We start from the raw sequence: 18,451 nt of genomic DNA, 5'->3' as shown, positions 1-18,451 counted from the left end.
TTGTGTAAATATTTAGAGTAATAAAACTCAAGTTCCCCTGGAAGAAAGAAGTCTCCCCCTCACTCCCTATTCTACTCCCCTCACTCCACCAGTTCCCTTCCCTTTCCAAAAACACCCATGAAAGGATAAGAATCCCATTATACTTGAGTGGCTCTGATTCTAGAACGTCTTTTTACATACATTTGTATTTAAACTATACCTTTTTTGTTTATTTTTAAAAGGCTCACTTTTTAAGTGTGCACATCGAAAAATTAGTTTGCAAGTTAAGAAGCAAAAGTTTGTATCTTCTGCTCTGGGCGGCGACGTGTCCCATGAGGTCACCACCATGTGCATATAGTCTTGGCCAAGGGTGTTTCTTTCTTTTTTTTTTTTTTTTAATATTTATTTATTCATGAGACACACAGAGAGAGAGGCAGAGATCCAGGCAGAGGGAGAAGCAGGCTCCACGCAGGGAGCTGGATGTGGGATTTGATCCAGGGACTCTGGGGTCATGCCCTGGGCCGAAGACCAGCGCTAATCCACTGAGCCACCCCCGGTCCCCCGTCCCCAGGGGACCCCCTTGGCCCAGGGTGTTAAGGCTGGCAGACAGCTGGCCCCACACCTCCCTCCCCCTGCTCCCCCTGCCTCCCAGCGCTTGGCAGAGCGAGGAGCACCAGTGCTGGGGGTAGAGCCGGGAGGGGGGCCTGGCTTATTATCTGTGCTTTTGCCCCCAGTCTGGGGGCTGTCCTCGCACCTTCTATCTTGCTCAGGCCTGCGCTAGCACGGGGGGTGGGCTTGGAGGTCCACTGCCAAGAAGGGCTCCTGCGGGTAGGGCGCAATCCCGCTTTGTGAGATGGAGAAAGACCAGCAGCAGGTGCGCCCCTCACCTGGGTCAGCCTGGCCATGTCCCGCGCCCCCGACGGCGTTGCCCGGGCGCTGTGCCCACGTCGGGGGGTCCCCGGGCCGCAGGCCTGCGCGGCCCTGCTCCGGGCTGGGAGCGCCCCGGGCCCCCCCTGCCCTCGAGGGGAGCAGGGCCCCCCGTTTCTGCCCGCGGTCCCCGGAAGGCTGGGCCGGCTATTTCCGACGGGCTGAAGAGCGGGCGAGCGCGGGGTTCCAGCTCGGGCCATTGTGACCCTCGCCAGGGGCGCGTTCCAGGCCCCCCTGCACGCGCGGTCCGCGGGGCCCCTGCGCCGGCTCCGCCTCCGATGCCCGGTGCGCCCTCCCCGCTGCCGAGGCGGGTCCCCGCGGGGCCAGCCGCCCGCCCCCCTCCCACGCTGGAACTTCCCCTCCTGGGCAAACCCGGGACCCCGAAGAGCTACGCGCAGCCTGAGGTTCTGCGTCACACCTTTGAGACCTTGTCCAGCCTCCACAGGCTGCTGCCCAGTCGGCTCGTGGACACCCTCCATCCCTACAAGACGGAGGAGGACAAGCAAGACTGTACGTGGGTGCAGCTGGGGGGGGGGGCTTCTTGGTGAGGATGCACTTGATCGTGGGGCAGGCTGCCTCTTGTTTTAGCCAACAGTAGGAACCCACTCCTTTCTTTGAGAGACAGAGGGGGTGGGGGCGAGAGGGCATGCCCAAGCAGGTGGGGAAGGGCAGGGCGAGAGGGAGGGAATCTCAAGCAGAACCCGCTGTGCGCAGAGCCTTGATCTCACAACCTTGAGATCATGACCTGAGCTGAAACCAAGGGTGGGACACTCAACCCACCGAGCCACCGAGGCGCCCCGAGAACTGACTCTCTCCACGGCAGGCGTGCTCCATCCTTGAGACCCAGGGCCCCCCTGCATGCTGAATATGCCACACGGGCCCCGGGCTCTCCGATTGCGCCCCACCATCACCCCTTCACATTGCTTCTCTCTCACTGGTCTTTGATGAACCCGTAGACGTGTCACTCTTCTTTTGGCAAAGCTCACCTGTGGGAGGATGGGAAGTGGACTAAGTGCGACGTGACCACTAGATTTACAGGCGGAGATTTGATTTTGACACGAGTGAGGGAACTTCCAAGTGGAAGGTCAGGCTCTGAAGTTTCTTCCTTTGCTCTATTTCCTGCTGCTTCTGCCTCCGTTTGTAACGCCCTGGAGAGAAGCCAGATACGTCCCCTGAAGATTATACATGACCTCCCTTTTCTGGGGTTTGGAGAGGCCTGCCACTCCCGGAATTCCTCAGGGCAGGTGGTAACTGCACTGATTCGCCGAACTGGGAGGAGCCTGCGTCCTAAAGTGTTGGAGCTTCAGTGAAGGACAAAGGTGGCTGGTAACCGATTGTGCCCATGAACTTAAAAAAAGCAAAGTAGCAGCTGCCACAGTGATTAAGACCCAAGTCCGGGGGAAGAAGGCTTGATGGCAGATTTGTCCATGTGGATTGCGGGTAGTCCCTGGCGCCTGAATGCACAGTGTTATGAATTGACCCCATCATCCAGGTCATACTAACGGTTGTGTAAAAATAATCAAGGAAAACATAAGGAACGAACTACTAGAAGAGATAAATGTCATAGACAGGCAATTCACAAGATGAAATACAAATTATCAATAGGCGGGAAAGATGTTCAAACACTCCGGTAATCAAGGAAGTAAAAGGTAAATCAAGGCGACATCTTTTAGGCCATCATACTGGTCACATTTTGAAAGATCAAGAATGATGGACATGTGGGGGAAATTAGTGCCCTCACGATCATTGCTAGCATGCCTATTGATGCAGGCTTTTTCGAAGACGATTTGAAAGTCTTAGTAAAAATTTAAAATGTACGTTACTGGCTTCATAAATGAGTTGAGCTTGGCAAAGAGGAAGTAGAAAACGTTTTCTTTTTTTCTCACAGCATTCCCCTTTGGCCCATTCTGTGGTTCTTGGCTCATCACCTTTGAGTAAAATCATGAGCAGATCTCATAGCTCTCCTGGTCTTTTTTTTTTTTTTTTAATTTTTATTTATTTATGATAGCCACAGAGAGAGAGAGAGAGAGGCAGAGACACAGGCAGAGGAAGAAGCAGGCTCCATGCACCGGGAGCCCAACGTGGGATTCGATCCTGAGTCTTCAGGATCACGCCCTGGGCCAAAGGCAGGCACCAAACCGCTGCGCCACCCAGGGATCCCAGCTCTCCTGGTCTTACTCAGATAACAAAAAGCCCACCCTAATGTCCAAATCCCAAACGCTCATCCAGAGTAAAACCTCTGTGCTCCCCACCGCTCCGGCCTGACGGAGACTCGGGCCTGGAGGATGCCTGGTGGCGCGGGAGGTTTCCTTGCGTCCCTCCATCCCGGCTCATGGGCTGCTGTTGGCTTGACAAGCGTGAGGGTAGGAAGAACTGAAACGATTTCCTCGACAGTGAAATATCAGGTTGTCACCTGTCATCTGTGCCTGCCTCTAGGGGCGGCAGCTTTCCAAAGCCGGGGAATTGGTGGGTTCCCCTGCTGGAGGTGTCTCAGTCACTCACCCCCTGCTGATATGTCTCCTCCTCCACCCCCACCCCTGCCCAGCTTCTGTCGGCTGCGCCCCCGATGTATTTCAGTGAAGATTGCTTCACCGGTCGACGGAAGCCCTCTTGACATCCTACTCAAGATGACTCAAGGCTAACCCCTTTCCAGGGGGTCAGCACAGAGCTTGTAGAAAACCTGGCCCCCTGTCCTTCATACCTTCACCCACTTGGCAAAAGCACAACTGGCTCTCAGCACTGACCTTTGCCTCTGTGGCCACAGGCAGCTGTGGTCCTAGCCACTTATCTTGTGCTTCCTGAGCTGTGTCCCCAAAGATGATATGTTGAAGTCTTAACCTCCCAGTATCCCAGGATGTGGATTTCTTTGGAAATAGGGTCTTGAGAGACATGCGGGTGTGATTAAGGTAAGGTCAGACTGGAGCTCGGTGCCTTCCTAATCCGACATGACTGGTCCTTGTAAGAGGGGGAAGGTGGCCACATGCCAACAGAGAGAACGATTGCACTTATGCGGCTCTAAGTCAGGATAACACCAGGGATTGCCGGCAGGTACTAAAACCTAGGAAGAGGCGATGAAGAATTCTCTCCTGGAGGTTTCAGAGGGAACATGGGCCTGATGACACCTTGGCTTTGGAGTTCCAGCCTCTAGAACTGGGAGAGAATACATTTGTTGTTGTTGTTGTTGTTGTTATAAGCCACCCAGATTGTGTCACTTTGGTATGGCAGTCGAGGAAAGGAATACATCGGGTGTTAGGGGACACAGCCCAGCTCCCCCGGGTAGTTCTCTTATTTATTTGTTTGTTCGTTTATCATTTTTTCAAAATTTAAATTCAAGTTAGGGCAGCCTGGGTGGCTCAGTGGTTTAGTGCCGCCTTTGGCCCACGGCGTGATCCTGGAGACCCTGGATCGAGTCCCACATCGGGCTCCCTGCATGGAGCCTGCTTCTCCCTCTGCCTGTGTCTCTGTCTCCGTCTCTCTCTCTCAATCTCTGTGTCTCTGATGAATAAATACAATCTTTAAAAAAAATAATACATTCAAAATAGTTGACATACAGTGTTGTATGACTTTCAGGAGCAGAATTTAGTGATTCGTCACTTACATATAACACCCAGTGCTCATCCCAACAAGTGCCCTCCTTAATGCCCATCACCCAGTTACCCCATCCCCCCACTCTCCTCCCATCCAACAACCCTCAGTTTGTTCTCTTAAGTATAGAATCTCTTATGCTTTACCTCCCTGGTTTTTTTAAAAATATTTTATTTATTTATTTTATAGAGACTGAGAGTGAACAGGTGAGCAGGGGGTAGAAGGGGAGGGACAAGGACAAGTAGACTCTGCACTGCACAGGGAGCCCGCCACAAGGCTGGATTCCAGGACCCTGAGATCATGACCTGAGCTGAAATCAAGTCGGGCACTCAACTGACTGAGCCACCCAGGTGCCCCTCCCACTCTGTTTTTATCTTATTTTTCCTTCCCTTCCCTTGTGTTCATCTGTTTTGTTTCTTAAATTCCACGTATAAGTGAAATCATGTGGTGTCTGTCTTTCTCTGACCCACATATTTTGCTTAGCATAATGCCCTCTAGCCATCCACGTTGTTGCAAATGGCAAGACTTCATTCTTTTCCTATATATATATATATATATATACACACCACAGCTTCCTTATCCGTGTTGATAGTGCTGCTGTAAACATTAGGGTGCATGTGCTCCTTCAAATCAGCATTTTTGTATCCTTTGGGCAAGTTACAATTGCTGGGTCTTAGGGTAGCTCTATTTTTAACCTCTTGAGGAACCCTTGTACTGTTTTCCACAGTGGCTGCACCAGTTTGTGTCCCCGTCAACAGTGTTAGAGGGTTCCCCTTTCCAAACATCCCCACCAATATCTGGTGTTTCCTGAGTTATTAACTTAAGCCATTCTGACTGGTGTGAGATGGTATCTCAATGTGGTTTTGATTTGTATTTCCCTGGTGACAAGTGATGTGGAGCATTTTTCCCGTGTCTGTTGGCCATGTGTAGGTCTTCTTCGGAGAAATGTCTGTTTGTGTCTTCTGCCCATTTCTTGGCTGGATTTTTTGGGGTTTTTTGGGGGATTTTTATTGGTTTTGATACATTCATTGTAGATTCTGATTACTAGCTTGATCTGCTATGTCATTTGCAAATATCTCCCCCCATTCCGTAGCTGCCTTTTAGTTTTATTGATTGTTTCCTTCACTGTGTAAAAGCTCTCCATCTTGATGAAGTCCCAGTAGTTTATTTTTGCCTTTGTTTTCCTTGCCTTTGGAGACGTGTCTAAAGAAGTTGCTGCGGCCAAGGTCAAAGAGGTTACTGCCTGTGTTCTCTAGGATTTCGCTGGGTTCCTATCTCACATTTAGGTCTTTTATCCATTTTGAATTTATTTTTGTGTCTGGTGTAAGAAAGTGGTCCAGTTCATTCTTTTGCATGTTGCTGTCCAGTTTCCCAGCACCATTTGTTGAAGAGACTTTTTCTATTGGATATTCTTTCCTGCTTTGTTGAAGGTTAGTTGACCATAGAGTCATGGGTCCTGGGTAGTTCTATTAAAGTACCTTCAGTCGCCAGCGGGAGAGAGATTCTACATTACACAGCATTACAACTCAGTCTAAAGAAATCTCACCATGCCTTCAAGAATGTTTAGCTTTTTCTTAAATAGATAGGTATGTTGTGTGTAGGTGGGTAACTGCCACCTACTGGATTTTTCTCAGACTGTATGGCCTTAGGACAAAACCGAAACAACAGGAATAACTCACATTTTCACGTCCCATTATCTACGCATGACTTTCAACTCAGCAATCACACTTCTAGTTAGTGTCCTCGAGAAATTCTCACACCTGTGCACTCAGATGCAGAAAGGAGTGTGTGCACTGAACCACTATTTATGACGGTGACAAACTGTAAAGACCCTCTTGCCATTCAACAGCAGAATGACTAAATAAACAGATACACCCATATTGTGAAATACTATAAAAAAGGAAGGTGACGTTCAAATATTTACAAAACGCACTTTAGAATATTAATAAATAAGCAAAATAAGAAACTAAATTCTAAACAAAATAAGAAAAACTGATTCAATTTATACCCCAAAAGCCCCCAAACCTATACACCTGTACATACAAACATGTGTGTACCTGCAGAGGGAAGAGTTCTGGAAGGAGACACATCGCATTCAGGCCGGCAGCTACCTCTGGAGAAAGAGGAATGAAGACTTTCCCTTTGACTATGTGCACTACTTTTCCATTGTCTGGTTTTATTTATTCCAACGGAAATCTTCTCATGTATCTTTGTAATTAAAACGCAGTTTTACCATTGAAAATGCATCCAGTGTTCATGTGAGGTTGGAGAAGCGGGTTGATTTACCGTCAACCGGTGGTATTCCAATGATATGTTGACTTCAGTCTTGTTGCCTTAGCATCCATTGTAGACACTAATAGGTATCGATGCACCTTCAGCCACTGGTGGTGTTCCTGCCAGGGAAAAGCGCTGCTCGAGATCACTGAGGTCCCTTTGTCTCAGAGGTGCTGGGCCGTAGGGATTCTTGGCCGTGGCTGGAAGGCTGTTGAAAGTGCATGATCTAGACGAGGTGAATGGCATTGGGAGGAAGAAATGTTTCCTCAGAGTCCCATGTGTGCGCCTTGGAAGACCTGGGCCTAGAGCAGAATCCGGTCACTGAGGGGTCACTGAAGGGACATTAGCCTCTGCGACCCTGAATTCTTCACTAAAGGGCTGTTTCATTTCCAGAACGCCATTTTCAGTGATGGCCCTGAAGGTGCATCTGGGAGAGGTGACCCTGTTTCTCACCCGATCATCCGTCAGATTACGAATTCAATAATGGATTCCAGGGTCTCACTGCTATATGTCTAAAGCCTTCTATCTGGTAGAAATTTCACCTGACCTTAAAAATAAGTTTCATTTCTCCTTGTGCCCCCCATCTGCACCTGCAGGGAAGCTTGGCCTGCAGTAGACTATATTTGCTACCCAGGGCCATCAGAAAAAGAAAGAAAAAAAGAGCTGAAGATTTAGAGTTAGAAACCACAGGGTGGTTTTTTTTTTCTTGAATTTTAAATAATAGGGTGTTAAATCATGTGAACAACATAAAATGAGAAATGAGGATCCATACCATATGCATTTAGATCTACCGTGCTCAGATAACTGCCCCCCAAACATCGCAAGCCTATGGGAGAGGCCGCCTTCCTCCTCCCAGCCCCGGTCCCAGCACAGTGATGTAAGGAGCTATCCTGAGATGGCTTTAGTATTGGTTTTGTGACGTTTAATACATTCTCCAAACCTGTTCTTTCAATGACTGGCACCAAACCAAAAAAGTAGAAAATGGGAGGAAGTTTAAAGCTTTGGTATGTTGTTTTTCATGCTTAAGAAGATACCTCTCTTGGTTAATTCATGGCTTCCCTGCCCCTGTCCCCCAGGTACATTTGGGAGGTTGCTTAATTGGATGTAGAGAGAAGCAGGGCAGACAGGAAGAGTGATTTCCACGGAGTAAGGGGACTCGGGGGAGAGACCAGTGGGGGCAACTCTAGAAGCAGTGTGTGTGTACGGTTCACACGCCGGCCGGCCACTGATGGCCACCAAATCCATGACTTCCCATGTGCACATTAAAGAAGACCATTAGAAGGTGCAAAAGCAACAAATCATTTTAAAATCTGAAGTTGTCTGTTACCTATTTTTACTGCCTCTGGTAAACACACACACACACACACACACACACACACGCACACACTGGCTTGTGGACTTGGCTCAGGTACTTGTGTACTTGATCTATGCTGATTTGTAACGTGATCACTAATTCATCCGTCAATTCTTCTGTCCATCCATCCACCCATCTAACATGTATTGCATTCCATACATTAAAATATGAAATACAGGAGCACCAGGGTGGCTCAGTTGGTTAAGCGTTGACCTTTGGCTCAGGTCATGATCCCAGGGTCCCAGGATCGAATCCTACATCTGGCTCAGTAGAGAGCCTGCCTCTCCCTCTCCCTCTGCAGACTCATGCTCTCTCTCTTTCACTTACTCCCTCTCTCTCTAATAAATAAAATCTTAAAAGATAAAAATAAAAATAAGAAATACAGAAACCATCCAAGCAGCCCACAGTCCAAAATTTAGGTAAATTTTAGGTAATTTTAGGTAAAATTTCACTTATGAATTTATAATCAATATTATTATACTTCCAATAATTTCTTTTTAAAAAAAGTTTTATTTAAGTCATCTAATCACTACACCCAACATGGGGCTCAGACTTACAACCCTGAGATCAAGAGTCACATGCTCTTCTTCTGACTGAGTCACCCAGGAGCCCCTACTTCTAATAATTTCTTGAGGGATCCCTATAGTTTTTGTGCTTTCGTTCAAAACTGGGAACTTGCTTATATTTTCAAAGGAAGCCATCAGTAAGACCTAGTTAAATATTCAAAGCGAATTCTGAGTTTTTATCTCATTTTGGTGCCCAGTACTAAATCCTGGAGAATATGAGAATTTGTGGTATTTTTAAAATGTTCTTCTCTCTTTCTGGTTTATCCCTGTTTGCTTACAGAAAGGATTTGAGGCAGTTTACAATACCAAAATATGTGTATACAAGACAATAAAGAACAATTCATTCAAGATGAAAAAAAATATTTTTAGCTGGATGTCATCAAATACTGAATTGGGTTAATTAATTCAGTTTAATATTGACTTTGCAATTCTGACAATCAAAGCAAACCATATGCTACCCCTATCATTCCAGTGCCTGTGAGAGCTTCTGGGGGCCCAGCTGTGGGATCCTGAGCTAATACACTGCTTCTAAGAGCAGTACGAGGAAGCTGGCTGCGCCAGGCCTGAGACCCCTGGGCAGCAGCCCCAGATTCCAGCCCTGGTCACTTGGAAGGATTTTCAGGCCTCTAAGGATCAATCTATTAGTCATTACATCATCTAGTGACATAGCCGAGCTATGTATGGCCCCTTGGGTCACTTTTTGGTTCTTTGTGGTCCGTGCCAATTAGCCTGCGTGGGAGGGACCATCAGTGTTTCAGTCTGAGAAACAAGGGAGGCTGGATGGGTTCTGATCTAAGTTCTACACAGGGTCCCCCTGAATCACTGGGGCTCACCCCTCATCCTGTATTAGGTCAATGACCGTGCTCTTAGTTTCTACTGCTCCCAGATGGATTGCAGAGCCATGCGTCGTGTAGCCTGCACACTGGCTTTTGGTTCTCAAACCGTTACCAGCTGGCAGAGAGAGAAGAAGCTTACACTTCAGTGTAAATCAGCTACGTCACCAAATCCACCACGTAGTTCTACTGACTCCCTTTCTTCCCCTCCCTCCTTCCCTCTCTTCCTTCCGTCTGGTACCAGGACTATTTTGATGGAGGAAGCAGTATATTGAATTACATTCTGGCACAAGCTCTCTGTGCCGTTGAGATGAGCGATCTGGTCAGAGGCCAAATGAGGCCCATGTGAAGCAGTGGATGTGATGTCGATGCAGAGTCTGGTTAATATCTCTGAAGATAAAAGAAATTGTAGAGCAAATTGCCATTAATTTGAGAATCAGGCACAAATTGCTTAAATAGCTTTCAGTATTTATGGTGGCGCCAGCACATTGGTTCGTTTGTTCGTTCACTCCTTCATTTGCTGTGCATCTGTTAGGTGTCCAGGACCAGGCTCGGGCCTAAGTGTTGCTCGGCAATATTTTTGTGGTGAAGGAATCATAGAGCTCAATAGCAACTACGAGGCGGCATAGATATTCTTTCTCAAATCAGGGCCGTGTTACTCTTGCTATGCAAAGGTGGAAAGGCACCCCGAATCCCACTAATGTTTATTCCCTTACCAGGTCAGAATCCTGAATTCTCTGGCTTAGAAAGGATCTTAGCAAGACATCAACTTCCAAAAGAGATTAATGCGACCCCAAAGCCAAGTAGCATACCGCTGTGGAGAAGAAAATCCATCAACAATGCAAATCGTGGGTGGAAGAAATGCCATTTATGGAAAAAAAAAATGGAGGAGCCTCCAATGTCAACCATAGTTGTCAGGTAGGTGTCTAATTTTTGTCTGCCACCAACATATTGAGAAATATACAGGGTGACCAGACACCCTCTTTTTACGCCTTAGCTAAAAAGATGACTTCGTGTCCTTTTTGAGGTATATGGTAAGCATGAAGACAAGTCTTGTTATTTATAAGAGCACATAAGCCCCATCTTCACACACCCAGGTGTCAGGAGGAGCCCTCAGTGAGAGAAAACTCAGGGAGACAGGGGCAGGTGTGAGCAGAGATCTAACAAGGCTGGAATGGGATTCTTGGAGGACCCACTCGTGGAGCTGTGGCACTTTCATGCTGCATGAGTCAGGAAGCACCAGCTCACCCCAGCACGACCTGGGGCCTAGGACACAATAGCATAAATAGTAGAAACTTGGCTTTATGTGTAGTCGACTGATAGAAATGGGAGCCGTTTCATGGTCTTGGAAAGAGGGGTGATGCAATCAGATCTGAAACCTCCCTGGCCTGTAGGGGAGCAAGAGTGGAAGCAGAAGAGGAATGGTGGGCCTCAGAGCAGGTGGTAACAGTGGGGTCATGGAATTGCTTGGGTTCTGACACTAAAAGTTACAAGCTTTGGGAGCAGCTGGGTGGCTCAGTTGGTTAAGCATCTGGCTACTGATTTTGACTGGAGTCATGATCTCGGGGTCCTGAGATCAAGCCCCGTATTGGGCTGTGCACTGCACTGGCTGTGGAACCTGCTTAGGATTCTCTCTCTCTCTCTTTCTCTCTGTCCCTCCCCCTTCATGTGCACATGCTCCCCCTTAAACAAACAAAACCCCCAACAAGTTACAAGCTTCAGTTTCTTGGCAAATTCTCTCTGTTGGTCTACTTCTTTCCCTAATTATGCCAGACAGATGATGTTTCCATATTTGTTTCTTTAGTATCCCTGCATGTGTTGCTGTACCTTATCTAATAAAGAATTTCTACTTAGCACTTACGAGGTAACAGACACAGGGAGAGATTTCCAGCTCTTGACTTTGCCTGTACTGGAAGCTCCCACTGGGGTCATTGTTCTATGGAAATAATTTCCTTGTCTACTTGCCCCCCGCCCATATCCTCAGTGGCATACCTTGGCAATTTGGCTTAAAATCCATATTCAAAGAAGCAAAGATACGTTATAAAATAATTTGCACTGTGGTATTTTCTTCTTGGACAATGCAAGGCATGAAATTTGTATCCAGATTAAGGGTATGAATTATTTTAAGTGATGATTCCTGATTACTTGAGTTAAGATTATTTGACCACACTTTGGAGGGCTATAAAAAAAAAAAGAAGAAAAAGCAATTTCACAATCATGGAAAGTGTATACACCTCAGTTTCAGGCCATAAGTGTCTTGACATGAACTAACATATTTTAATTTACAACCTACTTTGTTTGGCTTCTGAAAAGATAGCCAGAGATTGTTAAAACATAAAACATGACATATTTATTCACATTTTCTTCCACAAACATTCATTTGCTATCCTTTAGAGCTAAGACTGGTAAAAGCAGGCGTCCTTTACTTGTTCTTACTGTCAGGGGAAAATAATTCAGTATTTTGTTGGCTATTGGCTTTTGCAGGTTACTTTATCCGTTTGAAGAAGTCCATAACCATTGCTGGTTTGCTTAGTTTTCATCATAATGGACACTGAGTTTTGCCAAATGATTTCTCTATATCCATCAAGTTTATCAAATTTATTTTTTCCACTAATGTGGTGAATTGTGTTGTTTTTAAAAATATTTTTAAAATATTGTTGTTTTAAAAATATTTTTATCAGTATCAAGTCTACCTACATTTAGGTAGAATGTACCTAACACAAACTTTTCTATTTTTCCCATGTTTTTAAGTGTGCAATTCAGTGGCATTAAGTACACGCACGTTGTTGTGTAAACCATCACCACCATCCATGTCCAGAATTTTCCATCTTCCCAGACTGAAACTCTGTCTCCATTGAACACTAACCCCCTGTTCCCTCATCCCTCTGGCCCCTGGCAAACACTATTTTACTTTCTGTCTCTACGGCTTTGCCTAATCTAGACACCTAAAATGAGTAAAACCATACGGTACTTGTCCTTTCGTGTCTGGCTTATTTCACTGAGCGTGTTTTCAAGGTTCACCCACATCGTAGCCTGTGACAAAAGTTCCTTCCTTCTGAAGGCTGCATGCTGCTCCCTGTCTGTCTATAACACATTTTGTTTCACCCAAACAAAAAACTCCATTTACTGAAAAGATCATCCTTTCCCTATTGAAGGGTCTTGGTACCCTCGTCAAATCATTTCACCATTGGCAACAACAACGTTTGATCGTGTACGCAAACTTTTATTCTGAATCCTCTATTCCATTGTTTCTAGGTCTGCCCTTATGCCATACTGCACATCGTGTAGATATATATGCATGTAAATATTATTATTATATATCATATGGTATTGCTATTTATTGGAGGCCTAATATTTGGCATGTAAATGCTTATAACTGTTCTATCTTCTTGCTGTATTGACCCTTTTACCATTATGTCTTTATCTCTTGTAGGACTTTTTTAGTCTCCTTTGTCTGATATTAGCATAGGTGCCCTTGTTCTTTTTTGCTATTTGCAAGGATTATTTTTTTCATCCTTTCATTTCTAAGCCACGTATGTCCCTAAATCTAAAGTGAGACTCTTGTGGGCGTTATATAATTGAATCCTGACGGGTTTTACCATCCGTTCTTTCAGTCTATGTTTTTTGGAGTTTAATCCATTTACATTTGAAGTAATTACTAGTAGGGAAGTACTTATTTGGCCATGTTGTTTTATGTTTTACATATCTTTTTTGTCCCTCATTTCCTCCATTACTGCTTCACTTTATGCTTAGTTGATTTCTTGTACCAACACATTTTGGTTCTCTTTTCATTTCTTTTTGCGTATCTTCTACTGTTTTTTTTTTTTTTTTTTTGTGTGTGTGTGTGTGTGTGTGTGTGTGTGTGTGTTGTGTGTGTGTGTGGTTACCATGGGGATTACATATAACATCCTATAGTCATAAAAATCTAGATTACAGATTATATCACAGATTATTAACTATATATGTTATTATTTTAAAAAAATATTTTATCTATTTGAGAGAAAGAGAGAGGGAGTGTGCAGGAGCAGGCAGGAGAAGAAGCAGACTCCCCATTGAGCAGGGAGCCCAACATGGGGCTCGATCCTAGGACCCAGGATCATACCTGAGCCGAAGGCAGACACTTAACTGACTGAGCCACCCAGGCACCCCTACATATTTATTATATCTGTATCTATAATCTATAACAAGTATCTTAAATTATTACCAACTTAATTGTACATAATGGCTGCTCCGAGCCTCCATTTAGTTATTGATGTCACAAATTACTTTTATATATTACACACCCATTAACATAGATTTATAATTATATCTCAGGTATTTGTCTTCTAAATCCTAGATAAAATAAAAAGTGGAGTTGCAAACCAAAATTACAAAAATACTGCTTTTATATATGTGTATGTATTTACCTTCACCGGAGAACTTTATATTTTCAAGTGGCTTTGGGTTACTAGTATCCTTTCATTTCAACTTGGACACCATTTAGTATTTCTTTTGGGGGTCAGATACTGGTAATGAACACCCCCAGTTTTTGTATAGGAATGTCTTAAATTTTGCTCCCATATTTGCCGGATGTAGAGCTATCATTTGATAATTGTTGGTTTGGTTTGGTTTTCCAGTGTTTTAATATATCATCCTAACTGCCTTCTGGACTGCAAGGTTTTTGGTGAGAAATCTGGTAATAATCGTACTGGAGATCACTTTATGTGATGGATGATGGATTGCTTTTCTCTTGCTGCTTTCAAGATTCACTTTTTGTCTTTGTCAGATCTGTTTATGTGTCTCACTGTAGGTCTCTTTGTGTTTATCCTACTGATGGTTCATTGAACTTCTTGGATTTGTATATCCACATCTTTCCTCAAATTTAGCCATTCTTTTTTTTTTTTTTTCAAATAATCACCCTGTCCCTTTCTCTCCTCCTCCCACCTCACTACTCTTTCTCTGCCGAGAACTCCCCTTGTGATTACATTGGTCGGCTTGATGAAGTCTGTCCCGTAAGTCTTTTAGGCTCTATTCACTTTTCTTCATTTTTTCTTCTTTTTGCTCTTCAAACTTGATCATTTCAAATGACCTCTTTTTAAGTTTGCTGATTTTTCTTCCACTTGTTTGAAGCTGCTATTGAATGCTCTAGCAAATTTCTGCATTTAGTTATTGTCATTTTCAGCTCCAAAATTTGTTTGGTTTAAGAAAAATAAAAATTGCATCTCTTTGTTGACACTCTTATTTTCTTCACATACTGTTTCCCTGATGTCCTTTAGCTCTTTGTTCATGTTTATCTTTAGCTCTTTTGAGGTATTTGACATTTGTTTTAAAGTTCTTGTCGAGTAGATCTGATGCCTTTTTAAAAAAATTGTTTCTGAACTTTTTCCTCCTTTGAATGGGCCATGTTTTTGTTCCCTTGCATACCTTATGACCCTTTGTTGAAAATTGGGCATTTTTGCAAAAACAAGCCCCTCTTAAGATAATGAGTGGGCCTGTGACTCTTCAGATCAGCCTGGGCCCTTTCATATCTTTTCTGGTCATGCTTTCTGTCTAGGTCTATGTGTTTGTTTATTTTTCTTTTTAAATTTTCCCTCAGCTGCTCTTAAATGTCTTAATTTCCTGAAGAGTCTCTGGCTTCTTCTCAGTGCCTTAAGTGTTCTATTGGATTCCTATGTTTGTTTGTTTGTTTTTTGAAAGGTTTTATATTTATTTATTTGAGACTGTGAGAAAGACAGTGCATAAGGGCGGATTGGGTCAGAGGGAACAGCAGACTTCCCTCTGAGTGGGAAGCCTGATGTGGGGTTTGATCCTGGGATTCTGGTATTATAACCTGAGCTAAGTCAGCCTCTTAACAGGCTGAGCCACCCAGGTGCCCGTGGATTCCTGTTTGATGATCTCCTTCCCTGCATCCATAGGTCTGCAGTCAGCTCATACTTTTCATGTGTTTCATTGTGTGCCACTGACTCTCATGGTTTCTTGTCTCATATCCAAATTATGTCAACATTTCCCTTCTGAACTGTGAGTCAGGCGAGACAGCAAACAGTTCCTCAGGCAGCCCACAGACAGGCCAGAAGGCTGCAAGCAAGTTCCACTCTGCTCCTTCTATCCCATGGGAGGGAGCCAGGAATTAGGCAAATTTCTTCCAACCACACCATGTAGGGTAGTGAGTGGTACAAGGGCAAGTAAGAACATCACATGATTTCCTCTAATTTTCAATGTGATTTTTCTTTGTTGGACATTCACTTGTTTGCCATAGCTGTTTAGTTTCTGTAGTTGTGTATTTGATGTTTCTGTGGAGAAATGAGGCCCTAGGACTTCCTAGTTCACTATCTTGTGGATGTCATGGTATATTCATCTTTGCCCAGTATTTTCTTGTTTTTCACGTTAATTTTTGTAGATTTATCTTCCAAGTTTATTGACTCCTTCCTTTGTTGTTGAGTCTGCTATTGAGACCCTGCAGAGAATTATTTTTAATTTCAGATTTTCTGTTCTACATTTTGTATTTGGTACTTTTGTAGTTTGTGTCTGTGGAGAACCATATCATTTTAATCATTTCAAGTGTGCTTTACCTTGTGGAACACTCATAAAAAAATATTTTTAAAGTCCTCATATGACAATCCCATCCAGATAATCTCAGGATTGGCATGTGTGTTTTTTTTTTTAATTTTTAATTTTTTATGATAGTCACAGAGAGAGAGAGAAAGAGAGAGGCAGAGACACAGGCAGAGGGAGAAGCAGGTTCCATGTACCGGGAGCCCGACGTGGGATTCGATCCCGGGTCTCCAGGATCGCACCCTGGGCCAAAGGCAGGCGCCAAACCGCTGCTCCACCCAGGGATCCCGGCATGTGTTTTTATTTCACCCCAGTGTTCACATGGGTTTTGCATGTCAAGTCATTTCAGATTGTACCACGGACAATGTGAACATTGGGTTGCATGGATCCAGGGTCTTGCTGACATTATCTGGAGAATATTGTTTTTGTGGGCCCTGTTACAGTTGTCTGGAGAATGTTGCTGTTTCTGTTTTTATCAAGTAATCAACCTGCTAAAGGTTCAGACTACATACACCATCTGGAGCTTGTTTGGGTGGTGGTTGAAATATCAGTTCAGAGCAGCCCGGGTGGCTCAGCGGTTTGGTGCTGCCTTCGGCCCAGGGCGTGATCCTGGAGATCTGGGATCGAGTCCCACGTCGGGCTCCCAGTGCATGGAGCCTGCTTCTTCCTCTGCCTGTGTCTCTGCCTCTGTGTGTGTGTGTGTGTGTGTGTGTGTGTGTCTCATGAATAAATAAATAAAATCTTAAAAAAAAAAAAAAAAACCAGTTCAGTTTTTGAAGATTTTACTCTGTTGGTTTGTTGGTCTCATGAACCCGAGACCCACGTGTGTTCATTCAGGGTTAGGGAACATCTCTCTCTCTCTCGCTGTTCTGGGGTTGTCCTTATTCTCTATCCCCCTTTTCCTGGTTAGAAAGATGTTTTTATCTCAAGTTTTATTTGGCCCTCTGCACTGTGGCCACCACAGCCCTGCTTAATGGGGGTCTCCTTTTGAGATGGAATCACACCTTCAGGAGAGCCCAGCAACTGTTTCTGCATTTCCCACAATCTGAGACACTCCTCCCTGTGCAGTTGCTTCTCTGTGTTTTGATGCCCTAGCACAATCTATCTGCTTTCAATTTCGGCATTTGCAAGTAGTGCCCAGAGCTTTTAGCTGAAATGAATGGGAGGGTAGGCAATGGCTGGCTCAGGGTAACACACAGGAACTGGAACTCTGCCAAAACTTGCTGGGAGTTGGACTCTGCCAAAGCTACTTAAATCCCTGTGCCCCTACATCCCTACTTGTACAAAGGTAGTAGCGACAGTACCTACCTCATTTTCAATTTCTGGCACTGCTTTTTGAGGATAAAATGGGATGATGCCCATTGAATGCTAGTAACAAACAGTAAGTGCTCAATAAACATTCATGGCTACTACTATTCATGTATTTTCTGTAAGACTAAAAATTTGGATTACAGTTACTAGGAGTGAAAAAATGAAGACCTAAAAAGTAATAGGTTCAGTGGGTTGGCTACCTGGATGCTGATGCTTGAAGGAAAAGATTGCAAAGGAAAGAGGGTACTGAGAAGAGCAAAATATTCCATGCCTCTTTGGTAGCCACTGGAATTACGCCCTTGTCTTTGTCAACTTATGTGGCACTCATCAAAACAGAAAATTGCGAAGACAGTTAAGGCAGCTTGCAGGCATGCCTTTTAGAACATACCACATTAAACAAGAATGATTATGTAGGTGTAGGGGCGCCGGGGTGGCTCAGTCAATTAAGTGTCTGCCTTCAGCTCAGGTCATGATCTCAGGGTCCTGGGATCGAGTCTTGAGTCAGGCTCCTTGTTCAGTGGGGAGCCTGCTTCTTCCTCTCCCTCTCCCTCTGCCCCTGCCTCCTGCTCGTGCTCTCTCTCAAATAAATAAATAAAGTCTATTTTTTTAAAAAAGGAATGAAGACTATGTGATAAATAAGTATATAATAACTGATCCAGAACACTGCTTTTATTTCCAGGGAAATAACCCAATTTTCCCTTCAAGCCCTTTTATTAAATTATGGGGGGAAATGAAACAAAGATTCTTTTATCTTTTTTTGTGTTTGTTTTCTAATACTACTACTGCTCCATTTGGTCCCTTGCTAGATGGTTGAAAAAAAACATGCAACCCACCGAAGACCTTCAGTCAGTAATCCAGAGGCTGTCCGTGTTTGGGCCAATTAAGTCAGTCACCCTCTGTGGACGGCAAAGTGCTATCGTGGTGTTTGAAGACATGATTTCTGCCTGTAATGCTGTGAACGCTTTTCAAAGCAGGGCCCCTGGCACAATGTTTCAGTGTTCCTGGCAACAGCGATTCATGTCGAAAGATGTAAGACTCCCTATGACTGAAATCCTATGTAAATTCTTAAAGCTTGTTGTACATAATTTTTT

At 44.5% G+C, this 18,451-nt stretch overlaps 1 protein-coding gene across 1 annotated transcript; it reads left to right on the top strand.

The window, feature by feature from the left end:
- The first annotated feature begins 1,184 nt into the window (after window positions 1-1,184).
- On the top strand, window positions 1,185-10,440 carry C10H6orf201 (chromosome 10 C6orf201 homolog). Its single transcript, XM_041772959.1, has 2 exons — window positions 1,185-1,416; window positions 10,238-10,440. Exons 1-2 carry the CDS (start codon window positions 1,185-1,187, stop codon window positions 10,438-10,440), a joined length of 435 nt encoding a protein of 144 aa, XP_041628893.1.
- The last annotated feature ends 8,011 nt before the right edge of the window (window positions 10,441-18,451 follow it).

This window comes from Vulpes lagopus, chromosome 10 (assembly GCF_018345385.1).
Source record: "Vulpes lagopus strain Blue_001 chromosome 10, ASM1834538v1, whole genome shotgun sequence".
Taxonomy (NCBI): Eukaryota; Metazoa; Chordata; class Mammalia; order Carnivora; family Canidae; genus Vulpes; species Vulpes lagopus.
This window is presented reverse-complemented; position numbering and strand designations above follow the sequence as displayed.